The sequence below is a fragment of the Mauremys reevesii genome, linkage group 8 (assembly GCF_016161935.1).
Source record: "Mauremys reevesii isolate NIE-2019 linkage group 8, ASM1616193v1, whole genome shotgun sequence".
Lineage (NCBI taxonomy): Eukaryota > Metazoa > Chordata > Testudines > Geoemydidae > Mauremys > Mauremys reevesii.
In genome coordinates, this window is record NC_052630.1 from 97,841,898 (window position 1) to 97,868,574 (window position 26,677).

Sequence of the window (26,677 nt, forward strand, 5' to 3'; positions counted from 1 at the left end):
TTCACAAATTGTAATCAGAAAAGCTGAATGCATGAAGGGAGGAACAAAGAAGAAGTTCCTGATCCAAATCCCATTGATCTCAATGGAAAGACTCCCATTGAATTCAGTGGGCTTTGGATCAGGTGCTAAACATGTGAGTGGTTTGAAATCATGGTGGTGATGTTGGTCAATAAAATCATTCATTAACCCCGCCCCATGAGGCGTGAGTGGCGTATATTGTAAAGTTAGGAAAATATTAGGCCACATTCATCTTTAGTGAACTCTAGCCTCTTCATGGGAGTTACTAGAAGGGAATTTTACCTAATATTTCCATATGGTGCGAGTTCTGAATTTTGGGGGCCCACACCCAAAAAAGTATGATAAAGATTTTGAACTTCTTTGTCACCTTCCATCCACAGCACTTCACAGATATTAGTGAATTAAGCATCATTACACCATTGTGAACTTTGTAAATTATTTTATTTCCATTTTGCACATGGGCAAAGAGAGGTGTAGCCAGGCAATGGGCCACATAACAAATCAGGAATAGAACCCAGACTCCTATTCTAACCATTATCAAATCTGGAAAGGAGTGCTGCCTATCACCATGTGAGATCTGCTTTGCAGACTTGTTGTACCAGATTTCAGCCATTGTTTTGTATTAACTACATGGGATTGCTTTTCAGATCTTCCAGCTGCCTCAACAACTGAGCCGGTTTCAGCCATCACCACTACTATGATTTCCGCCATCATCGCAGCTACAACTAGCAACATCAGCAATGCCAGTAGAGAGAACTCAGGAGCTGTATCACAATTCTCCATCACAACTCTAGGTGTTGACTTACCCACAACCACATCCAGCCTAATAGGCACAAAGATAATGACAACTGGAAATAGCAATTTATCCCAGCACTGTAAGAGATTCAGGTTCCTACTTCTTTACTTTCTGCCAGGTACAGGAGTATCACAAAGATCCATGGGCTAGTAGGAGAGCTGGCAGGCCAAATGTACTGTATGCATGTCAGATACAGGCATGCATAGATGGGCAGAAATAAAATCGGATTTTTCATCTCAACTCCTTCATTATGATAATAGAAAAGTGATCCCAGTTTCTCTGAACTCTTTGGTTCTAGGTTGTCATGTCTGATTCCCTGGGATTCAGTCTTACACCCACAGCATTTAAAGTTCCAATTTCTCAAAGAAAGTTGCATTTGTTTTGCTCAGCACAATGCTCTGAAAGTTAATGTAGCCCTGCTCTGAAATACCTCTGACAAAGTTTTGCGTTAAAATTAGTATCTCCCTGGACTGATGTCCACATCACAAAAAATAACCCCAGCAGATGGCACTAACTGGCTTCTTTATTGTCAGCCTCTACAGAGGCTAAGTACTGACTAAGCCATGAGGGATTTAACTACCTTCCCATTCTTGGTGGTGATCCCTGTAGGTCGGGGTTGCAACATGTTGGCAGGGCAATGTAGGGAAGCTGAACTGCCTTTCCATAATCTTGCTGTTCTACAGAGAGGAAGATTTCCACCTCCAACATAGCCCCTTTTGCTGGTAATTGATTAAAAACAGTAAGACACAAGACCTCTGGCTTTTCAAACACTACACTGAGCAAAAGAGGCATCATTTCCATTGCACTGGCAAAGCAGGCATAGAACTAAATCATGCATCCCTGTTCTCATCGGCAAGACAGGACACATGATACTTGATGCTAAGCAGTGCACAGTGCGCTTGAGAAAGCAGAATCAAGCTCGCAAATTCGTTCTCATCATTCTTACCTATGTAACTATCCTTCCAAACCCCAAATGAAAATAATTAGATTCAATGTTTATTAAAATATTTCTAACGAAGGACAATTATGGTACCTATCTCATTAACTGGTAAAATGTCTATTTAATAGACTTACCTGCCATGGGGATTCATTTAAAAGGATAAACTACCTTTTACATTATTTTCCATGCATTGATGTCTCAGTAGATGAAGTATTTAGCCTTTTCTCTAATTGTTCCTGATTTGTCAGAGTAGCTACAGAATATGTCTGAGTTCAGTGCTAATCCCGTTAAGATTGCAAAACACACATTTTGCAAGAATGAGACATTAACATGTATTGGTTTGCTCTTGTAAGTATGACATTCTATCGAATTTTGAGGCAATCCCGCCAGGCTCAATTTAGCTAGTGCACATGGCATTCTTTGGTGTAGTCATAGCCACAGGAGGATCATTCAAATACATTATGTAGATACCTTGGAACCACGAAGTTCTTTTCCTGATAGAGCAATAGCTTTGTGGCTGTGTTGCTACCAGAGGGAGCTGTGCTGCACAAGATGGAGGGTCAGCTACTCTCCTTGATAAAGACAGAATTTCCATTATGGGCCAGATTTTTTACAAACTCGCCTCCCTTTTTGTGCCCAAACATTAAGAACGGAAGAAAGAAGTGGCATATTGTATCAGCCCAATGGTCCATCTACCAAAGTATACTGTCATCAGACAGTGGCTGGTGCCAGATGCTTCAGAAGGGATGAACAGAACAGGGCAATTATTGAGTGATCCAGTCCCAGCTTCAGACTGGTGGAGGTTTAGGGACACCTAGAACATGGGGTTGCATCCCTGACCATCTTGACCAATAGCCACTGATGGACCCATCCTCCATGCACTTACCTAATTCTTTTTTGAACCCAGTTACACTTTTGGCCTTCACAACATCTCCTGGCCATGAGTTCCACAGACTGACTGTGCATTACATGAAGAAGTATTTCCTAATGTTTGTTTTAAACCTGCTGCCTATTAATTTCACTGGGGATCTTGTGTTATGTGAAGGGGTAAATAACACTTTATTCCCCTTCTCCACAGCATACATGATTTTTATATACCTCTGTCATATTCCCCATTGCTGAGCAGACCCAGTCTTTCTAATCTCTCCTCAGAGGTGTGAAACAGCTTCCATATAATAATGTTTGTTGTCCTTCTCTGTACTTTTTCCAATGCTAATATATCTTTTTGAGATGGGGTGACCAGAACTGCATGCGGTAGTCTGGGTGTGAGTGTACCATGGTGGACAGGTAATTAGATAGATGCACACAGAGCCAGGAGAAATAACACTATGAGCCATACACATGGAGACCCAGTTTTGAACCATTGGACCATTACACATGAAATTCTTATGAGATTTTCAATACCTAGAAAGAGTCATAGGTGTCACACTATCCCTACTACCAGGACCTTACACTAACAAACAGGCATTAGGTAATGTGAAGTGCTGTATTTTTTAGAGTTGTTTGGGATTTGGGGGGGCTAGCTCTCCCCGAAGCTAGTCCTTCTCAGACTGGGAGGCTGATTGTCTGAGAGAGATCCCTGCTCTGAGCATAGGTTTCTTTATCAACTCTTCTTAAAGCTAGCCCCAGTGTGCTCTGACTTCAACAGACTCAGCTCTGGTACCTAACCACAGTATCTCCATTCCCTGGCCAGCAGGAGCCTAGGTGTGCTGTAGAGGCATCACATTCAGCCCTATAATGGAGAGGGAGTACCTGGTTTCAGCTAATAGTTGAGCTAATTAAGGGGCAGCATGAAGAGGTTTAGACGGGAGTTGGTCCCACATCATGTTGTGCTTTTCTGTGGCCATATTCAGCAGTCAACTGTGCCCCCATCTGTAAAGCCCTGTCACTGTACATGGATATGGACAGGTCTTCCGAAAGGGCCAGACCCTTAACAACTCTAGCCCTCGTTTCGCTTATTTTGGGGTCTCGTTTCCTTTGAGATCCCAGTCTTTGTGTCCTACTTTGTGTCCTACTGTGACAGGTGACATCTGGGGTTAGCAAGCTCAAAAGTTGTTTATTATTATTTATTATTATTTAGGCGTGAATCTGTGTGTTGTGGCACAGCCTATAGCAGGGCGCAAGATATGAAAGAATTAAGAAAGAAAGATGGCACGCTGCTGGCTCAGGATTGTTATTTTATGATCTGGTGTCTTGTTTAAAGATGATTAATTATCAAATATAAGCACACAATAGATATTATTTATAGACCTTTACATTTAAACACATTTTAAAACCTAGCTTTTTCACATGTCTTTAGCTATCATTATAATTCTGGTCCATCTTTAGTGCCGTTTGATTAATCAGAACTGTTCTTTTATGGTTACAGATGCCAATGATGGGCAAGGTTTTGGATCAACTGTTACAGCAGCCATTATTGGAATTGTAGTTCCTCTTGGTAAGCAGGTTTGATTTAAGCTTAGAATGAGACGACCCTGACAACTTTTTGTAAAAGACTTTTCTGGAGCACAAGGAACTACTGTATTGCAGATCTGAAGGGTACAGGAGCAGAGGTCCACATGGGAACAAATTTGGGGTCCACATGGGACTATGTTTGCCTTCCCCAAGTAGCCAGATGACAGCTTTTTCTCTTCTTTTCTTCAGTGGTCATTGGTTTGCTGTGTATGGGAGGGTACCTCATCTGGAGGAACTGGAAAAGGAAGAACACTAAAAGCATGAACTTTGATAACCCTGTGTACAGGAAGACAACAGAAGAAGAGGATGAAGAGGAAATCCATATTGGGAGGACTGCACAAATTGGGCATGTCTACCCAGCAGTAAGTATCTCTGAGCAAGCTCCCAAAGGAAAAGATTTTTCTTGTTAAGAAGTTTTGGCTGCAGAATTATCTCAGCTGATCATGAGGTTGGTTACAGTTACTTGGCATCAGACAGTACATTAAATGAGGGGTTTGTCAGATATTTGCCTGTTAGATTACTCTTAAGACTTGTATATGGATCATGTTGCCATATCTTTGGAACTTACAGTAGGAATTTACTATATGAGATTAGATCAATGGTCCATTTAGTCAGGTACCCTGTCTCCAGTGGCACTGGGTGCTTAAATCCCTGCAAGGCACCCCACTGAGAAATTCATGTCTCGTAGGTATTTATAACATGCCCATCATTGTAGTGGTAAGCGCTAATTACATACAAGAAAAATGAGCAGGCTGTCCTGTACACGAGTTTTTCAAAACAGGGACAATGACTGCTGCTAAATGTTAGGCTGTACCCTGGTGGGGAGGGTTTTTCTCCTGACCCCAGCTTGCAGTCGGTCTTATGCCTAACTCTTTTCCATCCACTGCTTTTTCCTGCCAACAATAAAGCCCAATTTGTATTTGCTAGGGGGACCACAGTATTTTTCTGATTATATAATTAGACATAAACCACTAAAGAGTGAAATGCCCCGCAGTGAAGAGTGAATGAGATTCCATAGGGAGTCAAGGAAAGTTGCCTTAGCAAGATGAGGCATAGAGATGGGATGGAGGAGTAATGCTTTGCACCAAAGGTTCTGCTGTAACTGCATAATGGGACTTGCTGATGAAGGCACCAGAACCCCTGCAGAGTGGTTTCTTCAAGGGAGTGTCCCTTCAAGAAACAGGCAGCTTGGATGAATAGTAACTGAGTTATGAAGAGGAGGACAAAGAGAAGGGAGTAAAAGCAGTGCAGGTGTGAGGAAGGGCACTGTCTCAATATCGCTGAATGAGTAATAATAATAGCAATCCTTGCGCTGCTGTCATTCCTCCCATCAAAGGATTTTCATGTGCGTCACAGACATCGGTGAACTTGGCCTCTCACCACATCTGTAGTGCATGGGAGTAATGCTTATCCCCATTTGGAGGAAGGGGAACTGGAGGCATGAAGGACCAGGTACTAATAAGTACTACTCAGTGTAGGTGTTACGCCACTGAAATCAATGGGGGTTGGAGGGGGGGGAGAGTAATCATGAGTAAGGGCTTGGCTACACTTACAAATTTGCAGCGCTGCAGCAGGGTGTGAAAACACACCCTCTGCAGCGCTGCAAATTGCGGCGCTACAAAGCGCCAGTGTGGTCAAAGCCCCAGCGCTGGGAGCACGGCTCCCAGCGCTGTCCGTTATTCCCCACAGGGAGGTGGAGTACGGACAGCGCTGGGAGAGTTTTCTCCCAGCGCTGGCGCTTTGACTACACTTAGCGCTTCAAAGCGCTGCCGCGGAAGCGCTGCCGCGGCAGCGCTTTGAAGTTTAAGTGTAGCCATAGCCTAAGGTATCAGATCCAAAGAAATCAAATGATTCTCTGTCACTCAAGCATTTACCCACTATTGTGTTTTCCTTCCTCCACAGCGTGTAGCATTGAGCCTGGAAGATGATGGGTTACCATGAGGACCAAGTCGCTGCTCTAGTCCCATACCTAATGGAATAATATGCACTGAACAGATTCACTTTGGATCATGGAAACTCCCCCCCTTCCTTTTCTTCCCCCTAATTAATTACTATTTATGTTGCAGAAGGGTAACCACAAAGTTATAATGAACTGCAAACATCCAAAGGATGTGAGAGTTTTGTATGTATAATCTTTTATACACGTTTTAACTTGTTGCACTACCCATACGTGATAGTGACGAGGCTACTGCTGAGCTACTAACCCAGTATACATAACCAGCCGGGTTCAATAGCTATGTGTCATTTTAAAACTATATTTATAGAGGTTTTGTAAATAGGTTGAACATGCTTTGTGGCTATCCATCAACATAAGTAAAAAAATGCTATACAAGCAGTTTAGAATATTTATTAACAAAATTGGGAGATAAGATTTGTTCTGTAAAGAGGGGTGAGAGTATTTATTTTTTGTATGTTTGGCTTGCTGTGCATATATCTATCTAGACTAGATAGATATATAGACATATAAATATATACATATATATACATATAAATATATTTTAAAACTACTAGCCCAAGTCTATGGGAATTAGGGGGATTGAATTCTTAAGGAATGTTTATGGAAAATTTGCTTTGAAGTCTAAAGCCATTGGAGTAAGAAACAGCTGTACAATAGGATAATCAATGATTCTGTAAAATGAATGAAGCACTCCCGTAATGAATTTCTGCTGTCAAAATGGTTTACTTTGTATTTCAAGCCCAGACAAATGTACTGACCAGGACTCAGGCACTAACACACTTGATTTCCTTTTTTAAAAAAATCTTTACATCAAAAACGTCTTCATACAGTAACTTCTCTTCACTTGGTGTATCTCACACAGAAGAAACTCCTATAGGTTTCAACATGGCTTTATGCCATGTCTGTCTCCATGGGGTTACTTGGTGTAGGATTTTTTTAAGAAAACCTAAATCTTTCTTTTTTTTTCTCCTCCATGGGAATCTTGTTTACAGCTTATAAAAAGTGATTATTTTCTCTGTCTGGTAATCATATATCAACTCCCTGGAGATAGCTCATCACAAAATCTTTCTTTAATCCTTTTATTGCTGTGCTGCTACCAATTGTTAACACTGTTAAAATGAATGAAGTGTTAGGAAGCACAGAGATGCAGTCCAACTTGCCATACCTGGAATTCACAGCGGGTATATTCCAAGTGGATGTAGCTGGAACATCCAGCACTGTAGCAGTGCATTCACCACAGCGGGTATATTCCAAGTGGATGCAGATAGAACATCCAGCACCGTAGCAGTGCATTCATCACAGCAGGTTGTCCATGGAATGTGGATCAACAGGTAAGGGGTTAAAGCAAAACTGTTAGCAGACTGCCCTCGAATATACAGCTCTTGGTAGGATGGCTGAAAAGGTAATTGGAAAAAAACCCCAAAACAACCCAGTCCTTACAACAGGTCCCCAAACTGTGGTGCGTGCCCCTCTAAGGGGGGCGTGGCAGAGCCCAGGCCAGCCCCCAAAGGAGACAGGGAGGGAACGGCATCAAGCTCCACTCCTGGCCCCACATCCAGCCCCCAGCTACGCTCCTGGGGGAGGGTGCAGACCATTGGGGGGCAGAGGGGGGAGAGTTTGGGGACCACTGCCTTACAATCTCACCTGTTCCTAAAGCTGAGCAACTATGGGACTATCATACCAGTCGTAGATGATCTGGCACCCCAGGCTATTCTCTACAATGGGAACAATGGTGGATATGATGGACATCATTGTCCCTGGCAGGATCTTGTGACACTAACAGATAAGGGTCACGATTTCTATAGCATTAGGAAGAGTCAAGGAAATCTTACATTCTACTTGTTTATTTATTGGCAGTGCATGTTACAACCCACTCTAGTGAAGAGTTCAGTGTTACTTTGCTAATTCTGTGGCTTCACGGTGTTCTGGTAGGGGGAAAATGCAGAGTGACATTTCTCATGCCCTGCGAGGTTTCCCTATTCCCACATAACGACCATCTTGCTTCCTTCTATCACCCAATTATCATCAGGTAGCAGGAGAGGTGAAAATAACAAGTGTTTAACCTCTCAGTTTCAGGCAGGACCACATTTTCTCTTCTCCCTCCCCCTTAACTGGCTGGGTCACAGCATCAACTCTTCAAGAGAAGCAGCCCTTTCTCCTAAGCCAGGCCTGGCCCAAGTTGCACCAGTATCCTCCAACTAGGGTAAGGAACCAGGCCCACTCCAAGCAGCTGTTCCCACCCAAACTGTCTGGTAGAGGGCACTGAGTGGTGCAAAGCACTCTCTTCCCCATCATCACTGTTCGTCATGGAAAACATCACCTTGACTGCATTCCTGCACTACTTCCTGCTCCTGGGAACGAAATTCATATTCTCCCACATGGCACAGGTGCTCTCTTCTCATGTTAGTCAGATGCAAAAGTTCAAGTGATTTATTCTCTTTGGGCAGTTTTCTGACGTCTCCATCCCATTGCTGCCATGTAGCATACAGCATAAATTTCCAGTGATGTCTCATTTCAATATCCATATGCTCCAGCTCCCAGACACCTCTCCTGCTGTGTATGAAGGATCCAGTACTGTTTGTTAGATGCAGAGCACCCTCTGTTCCAAGGGAACAATTCAAAAACCTATTAGAATCAATGGAAGACTTTTCCATTGGCTTTAAATCAGGCCCTAACTGATTTTAGTGGGAAGGGAGGGGGCTCAACCTCTGACAAGAGGTATTCAGCACCTCTATGGATTGGGTCCTAAATCTGAAGCTGTGCAATAGGGTGTAGAGTAACCTGTGTTGCTTTTAAACATGAATCACAGTTTATGGAAGACCAAAACAAAATCTGAAGATGGGTGTTGGGCGGGGCAGAGGGAATCACACAGTTTAATGTGGGATTAAAGTTTTGGTACAGGACTGAAGTGTAGGAAGAAAATGCTACGCTATGCATCACGGAAATACTATATACCACAAACTATTTGTACAAAGGGCCTATGACGTTAAACCTCAGTTCTAAAAATCTAAAGGAGGTGGCTTGATTACTTAAAGATCATTAAAGGGGATAGAGAAATGTGATTCTCAGATTTCCAATTATTATTTTAATCTGCAAAGTTCTTCTACTACAAGTCCATGCACTGTGTGCATGAAGGAAAGAACAAAAACTGAGCTGTACATGTGTGTGAGAACACTAACAGCAAACTGTAAATATGTTTGAAGGCTCTAAATTTTGATACTTTTTTAAAAAATAAAATAAACTGTACAAATATGTGTATAAATAGCAGCATTTTTTTCAAACCGTTTTAAATTAATTTGATGTCCAGTGCTGGTTTCAAACTTTACAGATTTGTAACTTTAATCAAAAGAAGTCAGCCACCAAATGTGTTTTTTAAATAAATTATTTTAAATAAACAATGTCCTAACAATCCCAACTGTTAACACTGTACCCAGTTCTGATCTCTGTCTTGTCATAATGAAGTTCTGTTAGAATGAGTTCTTGCTTGGTGCCTTTTGTGTTTCAGTTTTCATTTTATGGACAAAAGAACTGCTGGAGGGGGGAAGAATATGGTCTGTATATCATTTGCTGTACTTACATAAAAAGGAGTACTGAAAACCAAATGAATTCATTTGTGAAACAGTGCACTGTTTCTATAGAGAGAGTAAATTTTTTTATCTGGGATTTCTGATGTGTTCTGTTATTTTACAGTACATCCGTAGTTTTCTCCACAGACGATGTCTAAGCGGTCCATGAAGGTTGTCATTACCACAGAACAGTAGTTTTCAACCTGTGGTCTGTGGACCTCTGGAGATCCATAGACTATATGTCTAAGATTTCCAAAGAGGTCTATCCCTCCATTTGAAATTTTTTAGGGGTCTGCAAATGAAAAAAGGTTGAAAACCACTGCAATACATAAATGAAAAGTTGTTATTAAGAACTCCAGCTCTTAGACCTGATGCCAAAATATCAGGATCTTATGCAAATATCAGACTCTTCTGAATAACACATACACATCTAGCAAGTCTCAAGGAATGGGTCAGCTCTTAATTGCCTATAGCCAAATCAGTGTTGCTCTACATCCTAGCTATGTAAGAATTCTCTGTTCTCTTTATGGTCCCAGTCAGTCTGTAATTAACATCCTCCAGTTTTCCCAGTCTACAACTTCGCAGCCCTAACCCTGGATGCTACATAACCTTTATATGCAAATGAAGTGATACTCAATGGGCAATTCTGACTACTGTCAAGTCCTCTTTCTCTACTCACACTGTTTGTCACCTTCAAATTGCTCAGAAAATGCTGCCTGTTTTAGCTATGCTTACATCATGTAACGTTTTATATAGGTGACAGAACTAAAATCCATATCATTTGAGGTTAATATAACCAAGACAGCCTGCTGCACACAAATATATTAACATTTACCATTACAAAAAACTACATTTTGTCTCCATTCTGTAAAATTGTGTTGCTTTTGGGAGGCATATGGTGCATTTGCTTGCCATACCGTAGAAGCGTTATTGCTTTTAATCTAAGCCATTTAAAGAATGCCCAGATATTCCAACAATGGATGTCTTATAATACTCATCATTATATTAATAGCTTCACAAACCCAAAACAAAATTACAGCACAGCATCTACTGACATGGAGACATACACATAGGAACCAAACTTCAAAAATAATTGTTACACTATCTTTGGTAATCTTGGATCATATCTTATGTATGGTTTGGAAGACCAAATGGCAATCCACTACTAGTCTCCCTATTACATACCAAGCCTGGATCAACCAGAAACAGGCTAAAATCTGTAACACTCTCTGGTATTCATGAATTTTGAAAGCATCACAGCTCTGCCAAGTTTAACTACAGGTAACTAATACATGACTGGTTAAATAAGGAGGAAAAGGTCCCCAAAATTGTACAAAATTAAAGTCAATAATGTACAAAAACTAGGGCCGGTCAAAGATTTTTCCATCTAAATGATTTTTTGATTGAAAATTGGGTTTTGCCTACAGCAAATTTTTCACTAATGGTGTCTACCCTTCACGGACATTTTAAATTTTTCATTGAAACACTGAATGCCTGAAAACTGATATTTTGGTTTTTAATTTTTTGCCAAAAATGAAGTTTTTCATTGAAGGAAAAAGCCTTGTCCAACCAGCTCCAACAAAAATGCTCCAGCTCTGCAGGAATCCATGAACTATCCAGCAGCTAACCCAGGTGTAATGTTTTTGACCATTATTGTCTATATGACAGTAGCACTGTCAGAGGTTGTAGGCATGCAGCAGAACCAAATTTCTCACAGAGGGCTTGAATGCCCTCACATGGTGGAGGGACATTAGGGCCACGATGGAGCCGGAGTCCCCAGAAGGAGTGCTGACCGAGAACTCTGGGAGGTAATTTGTAGTTTTAGAAAGCAATGGCACTATAAAAAAATTTTCTCGCTCCAGTTTTTCCTTAGCAGTAGTTAGCTTTCTGGCTAATGTGGTTTGGAGCCAATTACACAGGGTACCGCCACACTTCAAGCAGGGTGGTAAAATTCCCAGCTTAAGGAGACATACCCACTCCAGTTCTGGTCAAGCTAGCATGCTAAAAATAGTGTGTAGCCATAAGAGGGGCTAGCCACCCCAAGTACATGCCTAGAGTTTCTGACAGGATTATACTTGGGACGACTAGCTGCTTGCTCCACTGTGGCTCCACTATTTTTAGCATGGTAGTTCAATCAGAAGTAGTGCACGTATCTCCTCAAGATGGGAATTACACCCCCAGCGTAGACATACCTTTAGTTAAAATTTAAGAGGGACAAACTAAACAATTTGAAATAGATGTAGCGTTAAATAGTGAAACAGCTCAATACCTTACAAACCCCCTCTGAGGGGTCAGACTTTTCTCCAGAGGGCAAGCATCTTTACCTCTTCCACGAATCAACAACACAGCTCCTCCTGCCATGGTAAACCCAAACGTTGAACTGCCATAGGAAGTCCCACAGCTCTCTTGCCCTGGAGAAGATGCAAGCAGCATAACATTACCAAGGGCAGACGGCCACCAAACACACAATAAGATGTACACAGACCTCTATTCACCCCCACACACATCAAAAATAATAAATATCGTAGCAAGAGAGGAACATACAGAATGTACCAGAGTGACCAGATGCACTTCCTGAGATGCAGGAGATTCTTGTGTCCTATAAGAGCTCCCCAGATCCTACCCACTAATTCAAACTTTGACTTTATCTGGTGCTCTCGGTAGCAACAGGGAAGTGGGCAGGATTTGTCTCCAATTGATTAGGAAACTTTGCCTCACTGGGAAGAGACCCTCCTAACACAGAGCTAAGTGTCATAAGACCTGCCTTTAAGTCTTTTCTCTACAGTCACCTTTGTTCTTTGGAGGAAGTTTATCTACTTGATTGTTTCATAAAGTGGCCATTAAATACCAGTGACCACATCAAATGATTGTGATTTACCTCTTATTAGAACTGAGAAAATGTAATTTGCCATCAGGTCAAGATTCCACTTCCAGAGGTTTTCTTCAGTGTCCTGAAAAGTTTGCAGAACAAAATGAAGTAAGTGTGTAAGGGGTGCAGATAAATGGAACAAACAATCCTACAACATGCCATCTGAACAGTTTGGTAACAAGACAATTTTAAGTACCAAATTCATTAAAAGTCATTTTTATTCATTAAAAAATGTACAATATTTGTAATCTTATTTCCTTAAAGAGAATACTGTCAAATAGTTTAGGCCTTTGATTAGCCTGTTATTTTTATACTGAAATATATTCAGAAAAAATAGTTATTACCAAACCTAATAACCTAACCTGAAAACACAAAATCATCTCTGATAAAGTTTGCAGCTAACACCAAAACTGGGAGAGTTGTAAATAATGAAGAAAACAAGTCACTGATACAGAGCGATCTGGCTTGCTAGTAAGCTGGGTGCAAACAATATACATTTTAACACAGCTAAGTGTAAACGTATACATCTAGGAACAAAGAATGTTGGTCGTACTTACCCGATGGAGGACGCTATCCTGGAAAAGCAGTGACTCTAAAAAAGATTTGGGTATTGTGATAATCAGCTGAATATGAGCTCCCAGTGTGGCACTGAGGCCAAAAGGGCTCATGCAATTTTTGGATGTATAAAGAGGGGGTCTTAAGTAGTAGCGAGGTTATTTTACTTCTGTATTTGGGACTGGTGCAACCACTGCTGGAATGCTGTCTCCAGTTCTGGTGTCCACAGTTGAAGAAAAATGTTGATACATTGGAGAGGGTTCAGAGAAGAGCAGTGAGAATGCTTAAGGGTTAGAAAACATGCCTTATAGCGATAAGCTAAATGGATTGAGCTCCTTGAGTCTAACAAAGAGAAGGTTAGGTTAACTTGATTACAATCTATAAGTACCTACATGGAAAACAAATATTTAAAATGGGCTCTTCAATCTAGCTGAGAAAGGTATAACTCAATCCAATGGCTGGACGTTGAAGTTAGAGAAATTCAGACTAGAGGTAAAGTGTACATTTTTAACAATGAGCATAATTAACCACTGGAACAACTTCAAAGGTTTTGGTGGATTCTCCATCACTGACCATTTTTAAATCAAGACTGGATGTTCTTCTAAAAGATATACTCCTTTGGGGAAGTCCTATGGTCTGTGTTATACAGGAGGCCAAACCAGATGATCACAATGCCCCTTTCAGTCTTGGAATCTGTGAACAAATCTAAACAGAACAAAAAAATACCTTTCCCTTGCTGGTAGAAAATACTGCACTACAAGAAAGTGGTGGTGCATAAGAAAAGTTACACTGATAATGAAAAAAAAAGTTATAAAGTGTAGGCTGTATAGAAAAGTCTGTACAATCTGCGGAGAGAAATGCAAAAAGTGAAACAAATAGCAAAAAATGACAAATAAGGGATACAGAATTCCCAACACATCAGAGTCCCAATCCTGGTAGGAGTTTTCAGGCATTCCCGCTATATTTATAATTTTTCGTTCCTGGTAACTTTAGGTGGTATTAGCTACGTTATCAAGAATTTTATATATATATATATATATATATATATATATATTCTATCCAACGTCACTTTTTACACATTTTATCTTAGATGGCTCATGGGACAATTTAAAATACATCTGTGTGATAATGCTGAGTTCTCTAATTTCATTAAAACACAGTACATCTATGTTTTTATATAAATTCTTCAGCATCTGCAATGACGGTACATCAATGAATTGTGGGTGGATTGCTGCCCTCGTCTGGATAAGAACAGCCGTACCAGGTCAAACCAAAGGTCCATCCAGCCCAGTAGCTGTCTACCGACAGTGGCCAATGCCAGGTGCCCCAGAGGAAGCGAACCCAACAGGCAATGATCAAGTGATCACTCTCCTGCCATCCATCTCCATCCTCTGACAAACAGAGGCTAGGGACACCATTCCCCACCCATCCTGGCTAATAGCCATTTATGGACTTAACCACCATGAATTTATCCAGTTCTCTTTTAAACGCTGTTATAGTCCTAGCCTACACAACCTCCTCAGGTAAGGAGTTCCACAAGTTGACTGTGCGCTGCGTGAAGAAGAACTTCCTTTTATTTGTTTTAAACCTGCTGCCTATTAATTTCATTTGATGACCCCTAGTTCTTGTATTATGGGAATAAGTAAATAACTTTTCCTTATCCACTTTCTCCACACCACTCATGATTTTATATACCTCTAGCATATCGCCCCTTAGTCTCCTCTTTTCCAAGCTGAAGAGTCCTAGCTTATTTAAGCTTTCCTCATATGGGACCCTCTCCAAACCCCTAATCATTTTAGTTGCCCTTTTCTGAACCTTTTCTAGTGCCAGTATATATTTTTTGCAGTGAGGAGACCACAGCTGTACACAGTATTCGAGATGTGGGCATACCATGGATTTATATAAGGGCAATAATATATTCTCAGTCTTAGTCTCTATCCCCTTTTTAATGATTCCTAATATCCTGGTTGCTTTTTTGACCGCCTCTACACACTGCGTGGACAGCTTCAGAGAACTATCCATGATGCCTCCAAGATCTTTTTCCTGACTCGTTGTAGCTAAATTAGCCCCCATCTTATTGTATGTATAGTTGGGGTTATTTTTTCCAATGTGCATTACTTTACATTTATCCACATTAAATTTAATTTGCCATTTTGTTGCCCAATCACTTGGATGGAGTATGTATCAGCTCCTTGTACTGACTCAGCTCTCCATTAGATCACTGGGCAGGGGAACAATGTCTTTTGAACAAAAGTCTTAAATTCCCTTCCTAATCCCCATCTGATTCCTATCTAGTGACTAGGGAGAATGTGCCTCCATGGCCATGAACTGTTAGAAACTTCTCCTTAGAGGGTGAAATTCACCCCTGTGCAGAGACTCACCCAAGGTCTAGGCACAAGGTCCTACTTGAGAACTTAACTGGTGCATATGGTTTGAGAGGGGTTCTCCACACAGGGGTGAATTTCGTCTTCCTGGCTAGTTGAAAGCATTGTAATTTACTGTTAACCTTAAAGACAGCAAAAAACAAACAACACAGGAGTCAACAGTGATCATTAGAAAGGAACTGTAGGAGCAATCAGCTCAACAAGAAAACATGCAACTCTCTGCTGTAAACTACAAAATATCAACTAAAAGTTGTACACCACAAAATGTCAATTAAAAGTTCTACACCAAGACCCCAATTCTACAATCCACATGGCAGACCTTTGGACCACCCACTGACATCAAACCCATATGCAATGCGCTGCCTTAGGAACACTGATTTACATTCCAGGCCTGGCAGTCACCTGTCTTGGGCCAGTGGGAGCTTAGTAAACCATGGAGGGATGGACAGTCTCCTCCTATCTGTATTGCTGCTGCTTTGCACAGGAACCCCAATCATAATCAGAGCCCCCCCCCTACTAAATGCTCAAACAAGTAGATATGAATAATTGAACTGTTGCTTTTAGTTTCATTATAGCAATTATGATTGAATATAATCTCTGGCCAGCCAGTAAATATTCAGAAACAGAAAAAAAAGTCCCACCCATTTCTCCAGAAGGAAGGGATACTAACTGAAGGATTAAGATTTAAGGTTTTGGATTAGAAATTGGTAGCAGCATCTGCCAGAAGAAACCAAGAGGCTATAGACTGAGGAATGTTCTGAGATCTGGATCCTATATGGGGTAATGGCTAGCCACATATCAAATGAGAGTTGAAGAATACTGAAATTTGATTAGAAACAAACAAAAAAAACCTTTAACATGGCTTAATGCATCAATTCACACTCACTGTACACAGCAGTGAAAGAGCATTCTCTCTGCTTCACAGAGCCAGCTATTTACAAAGAGTGCCTTAAACCTATGGGGGGGGGCGAGGGGGGCTGAAAATAATGTAACATTTTAAGAGCTGTTAAGGCAACAATATTTATACTGAGATAGGAGTCAGAGTTATTTACGGAAGCAAATATCCTTGGTAATTTGACAGAACAAATGGCAACATTTACCCAGTTATATTGCTGGATCATACATCATTGGGGAAAGGTGGGAGCTAAAATGTTTTCCCTAACTCCAGGTTGGGTCAGTATTTCCACATCCTTGTCTAAGGACCACAGGTTTATGTGGAGCTATACAACTGAAATTTACAGCTTTCCTATACTACGGGGAAGAAACACCTCTAGGGATGAAGTGATAGTCTATTTCACGACTCATTCAGTCTCTGGCCTTTGCTGAAAGTGCGCCCAAAAAAGAGACAATTAGTGCCAGCTAAGTGAAAAATCTCTGACCCTATAAGTTTTTCTCATATAATCCAGAGCTCTCTTCAAACTGTTGGCATTTCCGGGTATAATTTTGGTCTAAACACTGAACCTGATCTGAACGGTGAGTTCAGTGCTGATAAGATGAACAGCAGGAGGAAGGCTAATGGGTTTATGTAATGGATAGTGAGTTTTGATGGTCGGGAGTTACCTACAATAAAAAGGTTAGGTGGAGTGTGAAAATTTTTGTAGTCAACTGTACAATGAGACAATTGGATGACAATCTGCATTAGAGCTAACATCAGTCTATTTATGAGCTGTTAGCAATGACAGTCATTCGTCCCCTGCCTTTAACAGCCTGTCCTCCTGAATTGTCTGCACATTACTTCTGCATTATTAATTTGTCATGTTTGGTGTTTATTAGTCTCTCTGGTTTTGCTAATCCCACAGATGGCATGAAATCAGATAAGTCATTCTATCATTTCGAAACTAGAAAATAAAGCTGTAACTATGATTTAAATGCTTAGGGCTTGTTTCTTTGCTGCCTGGCACATTGTGTAGTCTCCCCTATGCAAAGTAAATGTAGTATGCTACCATTCTGATCTGTAGCATTTTACATTTACTTTGCAATCCCTTTGCACAGATAAAAATTATTTCACAAAGTCCCATTATGATCCCTTTATGCTGCTCTCATAGCATAATGGCGGCCAAAATGCCCCCTGGGGAATTGCTCCAGCAGCGCAGATGGTCCTATGCTGCCCTCCTGTGCAGCCACTGGTGCCAGGATGTGTTGGGTGTGTGGCTAGTGCAAGAGTAGATGGAGGCTATTCTGGACTGTGAGATAGCCCACTGGTTAAAAAACTGTTTGAAGGCCAGTTTTAAGTACGGAAATTTGCTGATACGGTGCAGTATCTCTTTAAGGCTCTTACAAGTGCCTTTGCAGAGTAATGAAGAGTTCAAAGAGATCTCTGAAACAGTGTGTCTAAAATATAAAGACTAGATTATTAATGTTTTAAGTTTACATAGCATGTTGTATTGACCACAATAAGAACACAATAAAAAACAAGGGAGAGAAAATGACTTGAAGTATGTTAAGAATGGGGACAGGAGTTATACTTTCCATTAACAACTGTTAAAAATAAATTTGTTTCAGATTTCAGAGGAGTGGGAGAGAGCAAAGTGGATGTACAATGCTTCAAATCTTCATTAAAATAAGGGAGGAACTCATCTAGCGCTGCTGACAATACACATTTATTTAGTGAGGCTAAATGATTCACAGTGTTCTCAAACTGAAAATTACTTAAACTACACTTAAATGCAGGGGAAAACAACTATAATTTATTTTAATATCTTGTGGTAAGGGAGGAGGTTAAGCATTAATGTGAAATTTCTAATGTCCCTGATGTAACTGGTATTCTTCATATAGGAGGAAGGGGGTAAGAATGTGAGTTGATACATTTCACCAAGTACGGACTGTTGAACATCTGAGTCGCCTTCTTGTTCACCAAATCCAACCACCTGAAAATTCAAAGGCCAGAGAGTTACCAAGAAGACAGTAAAAGTTTGGATGCTTAAAATCTAGGATAAGAGTGAGTCATTTTAAGCATATTTTAGCTAAACATTAAGTTTCAATCTGGACTCCATGGACACTCAATAACTATAGCAGTACAGACCAAATTAAGGCTATGTCTACACTGCAATCAGAGGTATGACCGCAGCCCATGTAGACATACCTGCGCTAGCGCTGAGCTAGCTAGCTCAAACAAGAGCAGTAAAGCCACAGCCGCATGGGCTAGCTGATAGCCACTCAACAATATCCCCAGGGTTTTAGGTGGGTTTGTACAGCCTGTGCTGCCAGTGCTTCACTGTTATTGTTATTCACACTAGCTAGAGAACAAAACTAGCTCTAGTATGTCTACGCTTTGCTGCAGTCACACCTCTGATTCCAGTGTAGACGTATCCATAGGCTTTTACTTCTTTCTGCAACTTTCAGAGTTAAGTAATTTATTCCTAATACTAGGAAAACTTTATATAGACAAAATTAAGATTTATTTCCCTCCTCTGACCTGGGTTTAAAGCAGTAACACGAGTTCAGATGTTAATAGCTATAGGAAGTGATATTTTCAATTCTATCATTTAACTACTTTTAAAAAAGTGAAGGTTGTTCATTCTGCTAGGGTGCTTCTAAGTGCTGCAAAGATGACTTACATAAGCCTCTTCACAGGAGTCTATTTTAAAAGAAGTTAGTCATAGAATGTGGGAAAGAAGAAAAGGACAGGCCCTAGAAATTAAATAAGGATGTTACTGTTAACTCAATGGTGTGAAGCAATCTCATCTAACATCATGGTGATTCCAAACATACTCACATGTATACTGAGTGCTTTCCTCTCTTTGCCTCTATGAGCTTGGAACCAGTCAACTAGGTCTGACTTAGTTAGTGATTGTAGTGCTTCAACCTAAAACCCACAAGAGTACACTTTTCTAATGTCCAAATTTCACACACGTCTTTTAAAAGCAACCTAATTCCCAACCGTTGAACAGTATTTTGAACGTTTCTACTAGCCTTCTGCTATTGTCCTCCAGTTCCATCCCAGAACAAATACTTGTAGCAAAATTTTAAATCCCGAAAGCAGCAGTTAGTGACAGAAACACTTGCTGATGCTTATGAAATGGAATTGCTAGACATTTATATGAATTCTGAAAATCAGGTTTGAGTTGTAACTACTATTCATCTTGACACACTTAAAACAAAGATTTCTTTATACAGATCTCTCCAGGTCACAATGCATTCAGACCTGAGGTACTGACTCCACCCTCCAGGTCTCCATATTAATTCCTAACACTAGGTCACTATTAATTGGTGCTTAAGTATTGACAAGATGTTAAACTTTCTATTCAAGAAGCAAGATTCAGTATTGATGTAACCCTGGCCCCAGTAAAGTCAGAGAGAGTTTACCATTGACTTTCACTGAGCAAGAATTTCACTCTATATTTCAAATATAAGTATCCAGTAAGACACAGTAAGACAATAACATTGGTTGACATTTAAGTTTCATTCACTACCTCATGGGCAAGTCTGTCAAAAAGATATTGCTGTGTCATTATTTCATTCCAATTTCTATCCACCTCCTCTCCAAGATAGGAATCTTCACATTCTTTAATATGGATTAGAGCACTGACCTGTAAAAGCACACTGATTATTATTACTCTTACATGGAAGCCACCATATCGGGAAAGGGGTGGGATTCTGCTTCAGCAGGGTTTAGCTAGCTCAGGCTGCTGTGTATTGTATGATTTAAAGCAAAGTTTGAACTTGTGTTAAATGCAACTGTCGGCCTCTAAGGTTGGGACATTTGCTTCGAGTACTGAATTACTAATAGTCCTCCTAGCGTCCATTGAACAAGGCTGCATGTGTCCCCTGAGCTCATCTGGAGCCTTCCAGAAAAACAGGAGTCCCATCCCAGGAGGGGAAGTGTCCAAAACCAAAAAAGGAAAAAAATCAAAGTACCCTGTCCAGTGCCAATTTCAGAAAATGCTACTGTGCGCTGCAGCCAATGCCAGGAAGCATGACCAAGGAGCAGATCCAGCACCAGTATCTGATCATTTCCACTTTTTCCCTCTCCAAAGAGCTTGCATGTTCTGTTTTTAACAATATGGGAAGATCAGAGCCATTCTTATTTGGGCTGCTTTTCCACTTTTACCTGAGTCCTGAATGCTTTTTCAGTTAAAAGCCTCATTCTTCCCTCAAAGTACAAAAGAAATTCTTCTATTTTCTTGTCAACTAATTCAGAGCTGAAAGGAATAAGGGAAATATTAGGAACCATATGAATAACATTGGCAGAACTTAATAAATAAAGTGGGGGGAGATCAATAGTTTTAAATTGTGAGGTTCAGGAGCTAAGAACATGCTTTGCTGTTTGCACAAGTGAGTCCGTCATTATCCTAAGGAAAAACTAAACAAGAAGGAAAGAGGAAAAACGCAATTTTTGAGAGGCACAGGTGGACCATAGAAAATTACTTGTTTGCTAAGGAGCTTACAAAAGAAGACATTATCAATTTCAATTTGTAACCTTTCCCTGTCCTAAGAAATAAGGTAACTTGACAACTAAAGCTAGCCAGTCCTTTCATATAAGACCACTAAAGATTTATGTGCAGGAAGCCAATACTACACCTCTACCCCGATATAACGCGACCCGATATAACACTAATTCAGATATAACGTGGTAAAGCAGCGCTCCGGGGGGGCAGGGCTGCACGCTCCGGCGGATCAAAGCAAGTTCAATATAACGCGGTTTCACCTATAACGTGGTAAGATTTTTCTCCCGAGGACAGCATTATATCGGGGTAGAGGTGTACTTCTCCTTTTAATTCCTGACTGGTAATGGCATGGAATTTTGCTAGCAAGTAGTCCTAAGCCATAGAGAAAGCATGAGCCTGGGGGCCCAGACACAAGCTAAAGGATTGTAGGGAAGCAGGTGTGATATAGGTGTGACAGCTGTTTAAACAAGCATTTCCCAACTGCTATGTCCATTAGGCTGATATTTCCAAGGAAAAACCATGCAGCAATTTGGAGGGGTGCAGAGACAAAGAAAAGAAGGCTGTATATTATTATTGTTTCCAGATTGCTTCTGTTTTTGTTAAAAATTAATGATTAGCAATAAATCTATTTAAAATCAGTGATAAGATGTTGAATCAAACCAGTTTATCGTGAACTCTGAGTTTAAGATAAAATAGCGTTTGAAAGGCCATTCACTTAGATCTTTGAAAACTGAGATGGGTTTTACTGGCCTATGAAAAGTAAGTCAAGTATAATTTAATATACAGTAGTCTAATGTTCTTGTGTCATAAAACATTAGAAATGCTGTGCCGTGTGACACTGAAATAGAGAAAAGGAGGAGTTTTCTCAAAAGGGATGATCTTGAAAAGTGAGGGTGGGGAAGCAGTGTGCCAAGCCCCCTCACAAGCGAACACCTTGCAGTGCACTTTAGTAATTACCACTGACCACCCACCACGATTTCAGAGGGAGAGTCTCCCAATGCCCCTAGGGACTAGGTGTAGACGAAAAGGGAACCCTGACCTTCCCCCTCCATCTGAGCTCTTTGTAGCATTAGAGCCTAAGATTAAAACTGTATGTGGAAAGTATGAGTTCATGGCTGTAATTACACAGAATCTACTAAAGAAGTGCACTCTATGGAGCTAACTAAATACCACACATGCATACAGCTTCAGAGAGAAGGCATGCAAGAGTCATCTTTGAAGCATCCTAGCAGAATGGACAATAAAAAATCAAAGGTGAAATAAATCCAGCAAGAAGATTAAAATGCTTCACTCAGTTCAGTGGTAAATGAAGTTGGAAGCAGTATAAGCACATCATTGTTGCCTTAAATAGAACACAATATGTGGCATGACAAGAAGACCACTGGTTGATCAGAATCACACATGCTCAAAATTTTCACCATTAATCACTGATTTTCTTAAAACTTCAGTAAATTCTCTATCAAATTAAGTCGATATGTTAAAACAATACATATGTCATGAGGCTGATAGGGGAATTTTACGCACTGGAAAATAAGAAGTCACCTAACTTAAATGGTGAGTCTGTGGTGTGATACTTGTAATATGGGCCATCAGACTCTGCTCCTAAACAGATTGGCAAATGGGAAGAAGAATCCGGGACCAGCTCTATTGTGTGAGAGCCATGAGGACACTTTTCAGTACTGGCAAACTGTATTACACAGTTCAGCCACTAGATGGTGCAATGGACAGACTGGAAGTAACATTTTGCAAGATTTTACTTTGCAACCAAACTCCACAAGGAAACTGGAAACATACAGACATGCTCTTTAATTTATGCTATGAAGAAGCATATCTTTAAATATTTTACATTTACTGAAGACAGTCACAGAAATGACTATGAAAGGGTTCTGTCTATCTTTGATGCATACTTTATACTTGGAGAAATGTGATTTATGAAAGGGCATGTTTACACCAAAAAATTCAACAACCAGAAGAATCTGTTGAATCTTTTATCACAGCTTTACTTGCACTGACAGAAAACTGATTTTGAGACTGTAAAAAAGATGGTTACTCACCTTTGTAACTGTTGTTCTTTGAGATGTGTTGCTCATATCCATTCCAGTTAGACTGGAATGGATATGAGCAAGCACTCGAAGAAGAACATGAAAATATTGGAGATAGATTAGTTACAGGGCTTGCAGATAAAAATCTTTCACAGCAGCTAAAATTAAAAACAGATTTTCAATTAACCCTACACACAGCTATTCAAATGGCAAACTAGTCTGAGATGGTGAAACAGCAAAACCAAGAGCAATTCACCAAACCTGAAAAGCAAGAAATAGCTTAGGAGTTGTAAAAGATGCAGCATAACTGCTGAAAGTAATTATCATAAGACCCCTGAGAATAAAATGGACAAATTCCAGGCTAGCTACAAAGCCTTTCAGCCTAAATGCAGGAGATGTGGAAAAATTCATAGCCCAAGACACATATGTACAGCCAAAGGTACAAGATATAATAAATGCACAAAATACAGACATTTTGCAGCTCTTTGCTGCACTGAAGCAGTCAGGGAGTTGATCCATATTACAGACAATCAAGAGTCACTGTTTCTGGGATCTATCTCATGTGATCACACAGAGCCTGCCTGGAGAGTGAAACTGAATATTCATGGAAAGACTATTGACTTTAAAACGTACTCAGAAGCAGATGTGACAGTCGTATCAGAAGGGACTTACCATAGCCTTCAACCCCTCTCAGAGCTGAAATCATCTGAGATCAACAGAGCAAACTTTACACATGGTAGATGCAGAAAAAGAAGATGATGACTTAAAGACTCCAAACTGATCAGAGACAGTCATTGCAATTAATGGACAGCCAGATGACCAAGTTGTTAGACATCTGGGTTGTGTAATTAGAAAACCCATACAATTCAGAAACATTTAGAATTATATGTACTGAACTTTAAAGACAGCATGATAGTGTACATTTTGTAAAATTTTATGCATGGTAGGAATGTAAAACTTAAAGAGGGAGCTGTAATGGAATGCTAAACTGTATTATACTGTTACCCACTAGGTGGAGCCATGTATAACATATCTTATCTGCACATACAAGAGCTCTAACTGGTGTTGCGTTAAAGAGGTCTTAAGAGAACACATCTCCTGTATCTCTCTCTGGGATGGAAGCTCTGTAACCAGTCCAAGACAGCTTGCCACAAGACAGATATCAGTGCTAAAGTACTGTGGAAAAACATCAGGGGTCCTGAAATATTACTTGGCTATATGCTTACAAGGTGGTAGACAGCTACTACTTCAGCTGAGATCTGCAAAGGTTAGCTCAGAAAAGCCACAGAAGGCCAAAGGCCCCTGAGATGGAAACACTAACATGCAGTTTAACCATTCTTTTAAATTATTAAGAATAATAAATTCAGTTTAAGGACAGAGGGGACCACCAGAGCATCTACTCTAACCTCCAGTATATCAAAGGACACCAACATCACCCAGCCACACCACACTAACCCCAATAACTGGAAGTAAAGCAAAGAGCTCTGGAGATTAAACTCTTGTATGTCCCAGGCAGAGAACAGGAGGAGGAACTGAGGTACACCAATGCCCGAGGCCTTGGAATTGATTAAATGAGATATACCCAGAAAAAACTCACTTGTTCTTGGTTGCTTGTGTGGTTACGGTAACAGAGAACCCAAGAATCCCAGATGTATTTCTACATGTAGGGTACACATGGTAGCTTAAACCAAAAGGAGGGGAAAAAAGTTCACAAGAACAAGTCAAATTACATTTACCATCCACAACTACTAAATTAGAATATTGTCAATACATAGCTCTAAGGTTTTAGCAATGAGGCAGCTATCAATTCAAGATTCCCTCTGAAACAACAAATATCAAATCTCTTGCATCAAGTGGCCTTGGACTTTTCTTGTTCAGCAAACAAGCTAAGATGAGTACTCATGTTCTGAGAAATCCTGCACCCCAGATCTGTGAAATTACAAGAACCCTTACAGTAAAAGCTAAGATTCTGTCATGGGTATTTTTAGTAAATGTCAGGGACAGGATGTGGGCAATAAACAAAAATTCATGGAAGCCCATGACCTCTCCCTTCCCTGACTTTTACTAAAAATACCCGGAGTGGGGGAGGACTAACAATCAAGTACTGCCAAGGGGCTGACCTCAGACAGTGCTCCAGCCTCAGGAGGGCTGACCCAACCCCAGCTGCTGCTTCAGCCCTAGGGACTGCTGCTCTGGCAGTCAGCCCACTGGCCAGCTGCTCTGGAAGCCCCAGGGCCGATCGCCAGCCATTGCTCTGGTGGCCCAGGGACTGACCTCCAGCAATGGCTCCAACCCCACCACTGCTCCAGCCCTGGGGTTGACAGGTGCTCCAGCCCTGCCACTGTAGAAGAAGTTCCAGAATCTGTGATCTCCATAACAGAATCATACCAAGTACTGATTTTGCCCCAGATTCCTAAGTGGCCCCCTCAAGGATTGAACTCACAACCCTGGGTTTAGCAGGCCAATGCTCAAACCACTGATCTGTAGGCTCTGTATGACTATGCTATGTATAACCTGTATGCTCAAAAGGTCTGTTATACTTCCACCCCCACTCTTGTCTCCTCTCCCTCTCTGAATATTGTAAACTGGCTTTCCACCTCCCTCTCCCCGTCCCGGAATGCTTGTGGGATGAATGGGCTGGTTGAACAGCTGGAAGATCAGAAGAGCTCCCAGGTAGAGAAGGTGTCTAGGACTCTAATTAGGCAGCACTCACACCCCCAATGCATGGACACTGCATGGACACTGGACTAGGTAGAGTGTGACCAACCAGACACGGCCAAGTTGTCTCTTGCAGGCCATGAGGAGCAGGTCCTTAAAAGGGGAAGGGACCATGTGCTCAGGAGTGCACTCACAAGCTTGTATCTCCCATGAAGGCCCTTCACCCAGACCGCCTGGCCAGTGGTTCGCCGTGTTACATTCCATCGTGCCTTGGGAAGACTTACCTTCATCACACCATCCATCACTGCGCTGTGGGACACTTACCTTGAAGAATCCTGACATCTCCAGTGCTGTGCCTGTCCTGGGAGCGCGAGTATGCAAGTGTGAGTGTGGACCCTCCCCACCTTGTTTTGAGCTTAGCTATCAGTACAATAAACATGCTGCTTTCTGCCAAACTCTGTTGGGTCATTAGTCCTCCCTAAGCTTACTAGCCCATTTCAGGTAACATATGGCACCAAAGAAATTGCTGGTTTTGGCTTTAGGATGTTACACTGTACTTGCAGCCACACTGTGCCAGGAGTTAGCTATCATGCAATAGGGAGTTTCCATAGTAATAAAGTACACAGGACGCATCATATATGATAAAGCAGTTGAACAGGAACTGTACCCAGTGCAGTGAACTTACCCAAGGGTTTGCTTGGTTCGCAGGAAGTTGAAGCAAGGCTCCTCCATGTGCATCTGAATACAGCATGAGCTCAGTCAGAAGACATTCCTACTTGCAGCAACAGATATCCCACAATGGCTGCTTTCGCTCAGACTCAGTACCGAAGAATGATCAAAACAAGAAACAGTGGAAAGCCTAAACCTTAATGAATCTCCTTGCCCCAGAGAGGAATTAGCATGAAGTAAAACTATACCCATGTAACCGGATTACAAGATATCCTGCTATTCAGGAAGTTTTATAGGAAGAAAGTTTACTTCACTGAGTTCATGAGTGAAACCGCTCACTGGGTTTTCCTGACATTATGCTTCAAACACCTATACCCACAGG

The 26,677-nt window shown here is 41.0% G+C and overlaps 2 protein-coding genes across 19 annotated transcripts in view; one reads left to right on the plus strand and one right to left on the minus strand.

The window, feature by feature from the left end:
* Positions 1–6,658, plus strand: part of LRP8 (LDL receptor related protein 8) — a 451,875-nt gene extending 445,217 nt beyond the window's left edge. For all 10 annotated transcript variants that reach the window (XM_039486534.1, XM_039486533.1, XM_039486538.1 and 7 more), the window contains 4 exons: positions 666–893; positions 4,123–4,191; positions 4,398–4,570; positions 6,111–6,658. In XM_039486534.1, coding sequence (XP_039342468.1) covers positions 666–893; positions 4,123–4,191; positions 4,398–4,570; positions 6,111–6,149 — 509 coding nt within the window. In that variant the 3' untranslated portion in view covers positions 6,150–6,658. The remainder of the gene's footprint in view (positions 1–665; positions 894–4,122; positions 4,192–4,397; positions 4,571–6,110) is intronic.
* A 9,868-nt stretch (positions 6,659–16,526) lies between these two features.
* The window catches only part of LOC120370085 (nardilysin-like), an 89,343-nt gene continuing 79,192 nt past the window's right edge, over positions 16,527–26,677 (minus strand). For 3 of the 9 annotated variants that reach the window (XM_039484201.1, XM_039484199.1, XM_039484200.1), the window contains 6 exons: positions 26,312–26,364; positions 24,566–24,649; positions 20,590–20,680; positions 19,952–20,068; positions 19,255–19,344; positions 16,530–18,406 (listed from right to left, as the gene is read on the minus strand). In XM_039484201.1, the coding sequence (XP_039340135.1) occupies positions 18,227–18,406; positions 19,255–19,344; positions 19,952–20,068; positions 20,590–20,680; positions 24,566–24,649; positions 26,312–26,364 (615 nt within the window). In that variant the 3' untranslated portion in view covers positions 16,530–18,226. Of the gene's footprint in view, positions 18,407–19,254; positions 19,345–19,951; positions 20,069–20,589; positions 20,681–24,565; positions 24,650–26,311; positions 26,486–26,677 lie in introns of those variants that run through there. The other 6 variants (XM_039484202.1, XM_039484197.1, XM_039484198.1 and 3 more) reach the window with 6 other exon arrangements.